Source organism: Limulus polyphemus, unplaced genomic scaffold (assembly GCF_000517525.1).
Source record: "Limulus polyphemus unplaced genomic scaffold, Limulus_polyphemus-2.1.2 Scaffold10040, whole genome shotgun sequence".
In the NCBI taxonomy this organism is placed as follows: domain Eukaryota; kingdom Metazoa; phylum Arthropoda; class Merostomata; order Xiphosura; family Limulidae; genus Limulus; species Limulus polyphemus.
This window is the reverse complement of record NW_013675650.1, coordinates 18,634-23,836: the sequence shown is the minus strand read 5'-3', so window position 1 is coordinate 23,836 and position 5,203 is coordinate 18,634. Positions and strand designations below refer to the sequence as shown.

Genomic DNA, 5,203 nt, shown 5'->3' with positions numbered 1-5,203 from the left:
AAAACACTGAAAATATGGTTGGCTGACAAAACAATGAAAATAAGGTTGGCTGACAAAACACTGAAAATATGGTTGGCTGACAAAACAATGAAAATAAGGTTGGCTGACAAAACACTGAAAATATGATTGGCTGACAATACAATGAAAATATGGTTGGCTTACAAAACAATGAAAATAAGGTTGGCTGACAAAACACTGAAAATATGATTGGCTGACAATACAATGAAAATATGGTTGGCTTACAAAACAATGAAAATAAGGTTGGCTGATAAAATTTCTTGTTATGTTGTCCTTTTCTTTTGGAAGAGCTAAAATAAAACCCAACTTTTGTTCACAACATGTAACATAAACATCCACATCTTCTTCGTGTGCATGTTTCCATCAAATCAACACGATCATCATGAAACGATACTTGCTCTCTGCTGTTTCGGTTAGTTAACGTACTCCCTCCGTTATGTCGATTTAGCTCACTGACGATAGTAATGTAAACTGACTCGTCCACACAGAGAGAGGGAAACCTGGGGATTGTGTTCTAATAGCTTTTGACAAGAGGATGAAACACTTGAGAGTTTTTGTTTTCGTGGCTCTCTCACTAAAGCACAAAATAACTTAATGGGAAATACTGAGCAAGCTTTTAAGTTTCGACTAAGTTAATTACTCTACCCGGCACTAGTCTAGGTGGTTTTATAGTAGACTTCATATTTATTTTACAGCCTTACTTTTGAGAGCTCTTGTAGCTGTGTTTCATTCTTCTGTATTGTCTGGTTTGGTGAAAGTCCAATAGCCTAGTCTTTCATCAGTAGCCCCCCAGTAGCACAGCGGTATGTCTGCGGACTTACGACGCTAGAATCCGGGTTTCGATACCCGTGGTGGGTAGAGCACAGATAGCCCATTGCTTTGTAGCTTTGTGCTTAATTTACAAAGAAACAAACTTTCATCAGTAGCCCCCCAGTGGCACAGCGGTATGTCTGCGGAGTCACGACGCTAGAATCCGGGTTTCGATACCCGTGGTGGGCAGAGCACAGATAGCCCATTGCTTTGTAGCTTTGTGCTTAATTTACAAAGAAACAAACTTTCATCAGTAGCCCCCCAGTGGCACAGCGGTATGTCTGCGGAGTTACGACGCTAGAATCCGGGTTTCGATACCCGTGGTGGGCAGAGCACAGATAGCCCATTGCTTTGTAGCTTTGTGCTAAATTTACAAACAAACTTTCATAAGTCATACGTAATTTGTCTTGAAACTTACCATCTTCGATAAACCAACAATTTTCAGCAGTTTGTGTTTCTCCCTTTCTTCAAGACTGAAATATATTCAAGTGTTCTGTATTAGTAACACCGTTTAAAACTAGTTCTATCAATTAGTAACACCGTTTAAAATTAGTTCTATCAATTAGTAACACCGTTTAAAACAAGTTCTATCAATTAGTAACACCGTTTAAAACAAGTTCTATCAATTAGTAACACCGTTTAAAACAAGTTCTATCAATTAGTAACACCGTTTAAAACAAGTTCTATCAATTAGTAACACCGTTTAAAACAAGTTCTATCAATTAGTAACACCGTTAGTTCTATTAGTTTGTAACACCGTTAGTTCTATTAGTTTGTAACATAGTTAGTTCTATTAGTTTGTAACATAGTTAGTTCTATTAGTTTGTAACATAGTAGTTATATTAGTAACATAGTTAGTTTTATTAGTTTGTAACACGTTAAAGATTAGTTTTCCATTCGTCACAGAGCCTTCATGATAAACCAACACGGTAGCAACTGCCTCGTTTAGAGTGACATTTGTTGAGAAAGTCTTGAAAAAAAAAATAGACCGAATCCTTTCGAAACGTCGTTCTTTTCATCTGTGCTGCGTTTGTAGACTAATCTTCCAAGAGTTTCTTAACAAGCGAAGCGCTGAATAACCAGTTGCTGGCCGTTTCACCTTTCTTCAAACGAGCTTTGCCTTTATTTCGGTTTTACGTTGTTGCTGCTGTTGTTGTTTTTGTTGTAAAGACACTCTTGTTACAGTAGAAAGTAGTGAACCAGTTCAAACATGAAGATATAATGCCCCCCCCCTCCTCCAGCCGCCATTAAGTGTCCCTCAAGTTCTAGTTAATATCACGAAAGGTATATAACGTTAAAATTCAGGTGTATATTCCCTCTTACCTGACGAGTTATTTCACAAACTGACAGGTGGTGTTTATAATATTCCTGCATTCCAGGGGCAAGGGCGTCCGCAAAAAATTTTTCCAGGGGAGCAAAGTAGGGGGTTGCTCCTCTTGCCCTTCTGCGGACGCCCGTGTCTAGAGTCCCAAAAATAACCACTTGTCCCCAACAGTGAATTTATAAAGATATTTATAAAACTTTTCAGCTACCACCGTCAAAAATCTGATTAAACAACATAAATCCGACAAAGTGATCCAGTTGTTATTACTACCCGCGTGCGAGTTCCAAATCTTTACACAAGTGCTGAACTTATGAGCACGAGGAGCGTGTGAGTACTATTGTATATATATATCCGTGTCAATACTTTAAGAGTGGATCAGAAGTGATTTTCTGGGACGTCTTTATAGGTGGATATCTGAGTAATTTCTTTCTTTTTTTTCTCCTAAACCCGCACACCTATGTCATACGGAAATACTTATGGACGTTTCTTGTGATTTGTATGTCTCTTGTATTTCGATAAAAGCTACTCGAGGTCTATTTGCGCTAGCCAGTCCTGATTTTGAAGTGATAGAGACTAGAAGGAAGGCGGCTTGTCAACAATACCCACCGCCAACTCTTGGGCTACTCTTTTACTCTAGGCTATCACTTCCAAACTAATGACGACTAGCGCAGATAGCCCTCGAGTAGTTTTACACGAAATTCAAAAAACAAACAAATTCTTTGTTTGTTTTAGGGCAAAACTACACGGTAGGCTATCTACTCTCTGTCTGACACGGGGAATCGAAGCCTGGATTTTTGCCATTTTTTCTAGAGTTTGTGTTTCTTGAACATGATTCGTGTAAGTACAATTAATTTTTCAGCACGACTTTAGTCGGTGATGTTTTATACAGAGACGAATTTAACGTTCAAGTTATAAAGATTTTAAAACAAATTCAAATTATAGATGGAGTTAAAAAGTTACGAATTATTTTCGAAGTTAGTTTGGTAAGTGATTCTTAAAATGTTTAAAATTTTAAAGCCATTCTGTACAATTTTATTTCACTTTGTGGATTTTTTTTTCCCCTACATTATTGTTTATTAATCCGATTCTAAGCAAATCTGGCCAATATGTCTAGAGGTTATTAATTCTAGGTTCGATACTGCTGGACACGCTCCTCATTTTCAGGTAAGAACGCTTTATAAAAGTGACACTCAATCCCATTAATTGACAAAAAACAGAGGACAAAGCCGTTATGGCGGCGGATGTTACCGGCTCACTGCCCTCTGGTCAGTTGTTCAAACTTAGGAATGGTTACTCCTGATCTCTAAGGCATTTTGACCTGACCATCTGCGCATAAGGTGGAGTTCAGGTTGAAATTTAAAAATTTCACAATAAACTCTTAGTTGAAACTACATATATTTTACTCATTAAAGTGATTAACAGAAATAAAATAATATAAAAATATTTATATAACTATTTAATACTGCTAATCAAAAGAAATAAATAAAAACACACATACATTAAAGCAGAAATCCAGGTTTCGTATCTTCCAGGATATTCTTCAGTTTCTGAAATATTACTCTCTCCAGGAAGGCCTACTTAACAATGTAAAACATTCCGCGTTATTTTGTTGTGTATTTAAACGCCCTCTGTGTGTTAAACTATGTAACATTTAATGTGGTTTTAAATTTATTAATAAAATAATCTCTTATTATTTTCACAAGAATACCAATATAGAAATATTTGGAAAACAGGTTCTTCTAAAGTATGATAGTTTTCCATGATACTCTTATTGATATGTTTGTTAACAGGTGGTAGGCTATTATTTGCATTCTTGACACGAAATTTATGTAATATGTTTCTGTTTCTCCAACATATATTTGCTTACAACAAATACAATATAATAAATAACATACAAATAACATTATGTGAATTATAATTAAACCTAGATTTATTCCTTTGTTAACTTAGAGATACCGAGTTTTATCTGCTCCTCATATTCCCGGTGTTTCCTCCTTTGTTAACTTCTGTTTGTTTTAATGGGTACCGAGTTTTATCTGCTCCTCATATTCCCGGTGTTTCCTCCCTTGTTAACTAGTGTTTGTTTTTATAGGTATCGAGTTTTATCTGCTCCTCATATTCCCGGTGTTTCCTCCCTTGTTAACTTTTGTTTGTTTTTATAGGTACCGAGTTTTATCTGCTCCTCATATTCCCGGTGTTTCCTCCATTGTTAACTACTGTTTGTTTTTATTAGTACCGAGTTTTATCTGCTCCTCATATTCCCAGTGTTTCTTCCCTTGTTAACTTATGTTCGTTTTTATTAGTACCGAGTTTTATCTGCTCCTCATATTCCCAGTGTTTATTCCCTTGTTAACTTCTGTTTGTTTTTACAGGTTCCGAGTTCTTTCTGCTGTATTGGTATCATAACGATGTTTATCAGGCCCGTTACTGTTACAGTGCTTCTTATAGTAGTTATGGTTGTCATGGTGACGGCTTATTCCATTTCCGGTAAGCAAAAAAAAAAAAGAGTTAATCCTAAACATTAGCGGTTTCTTCTCAAGAATCCGATGTTTTCTATTTACTTTAATACACGGTAATCCAAAACTGATCTAAAATAAAACACTAAGTGGCAGTTCAATGGTAGTTCTCTAACTAACTTATCGTTAAATATTAACAGCCGTTCGATACTTTGACCCACTTTGTGCGTGAAGCTGATATTTTGAGATCATACTTCTGTTGTTTTTTTATATTTCCAATTTTCTATTTTACCCAATTTCGTATTTTTTAACACAAATTTAAAACTCGTCAAGTGAAAATATATGTAATAATTAATCGTTAGTGCTTACAAAAAAAGGGTCAGGTAACCAGACAGGCAGACCTCAAAGTGCTTACAAAAAGGGTCAGTTAACCAGACAGGCAGACCTCAAAGTACTTACAAAAAAGGGTCAGTTAACCAGGCAAGCAGAGCTCAAAGTGCTTACAAAAAAGGGTCAGTTAACCAGGCAGGCAGACCTCAAAGTGCTTACAAAAAAGGGTCAGTTAACCAGGCAGGCAGACCTCAAAGTGCTTACA

At 36.4% G+C, this 5,203-nt stretch overlaps 1 protein-coding gene across 1 annotated transcript in view; it reads left to right on the top strand.

The window, feature by feature from the left end:
- Window positions 1-2,894: 2,894 nt before the first annotated feature.
- Window positions 2,895-5,203, top strand: part of LOC111083547 (U8-agatoxin-Ao1a-like) — a 7,858-nt gene continuing 5,549 nt past the window's right edge. The window contains exons 1-2 of the mRNA XM_022380132.1: window positions 2,895-2,989; window positions 4,525-4,639. Coding sequence (XP_022235840.1) covers window positions 2,981-2,989; window positions 4,525-4,639 — 124 coding nt within the window. The 5' untranslated portion in view covers window positions 2,895-2,980. The remainder of the gene's footprint in view (window positions 2,990-4,524; window positions 4,640-5,203) is intronic.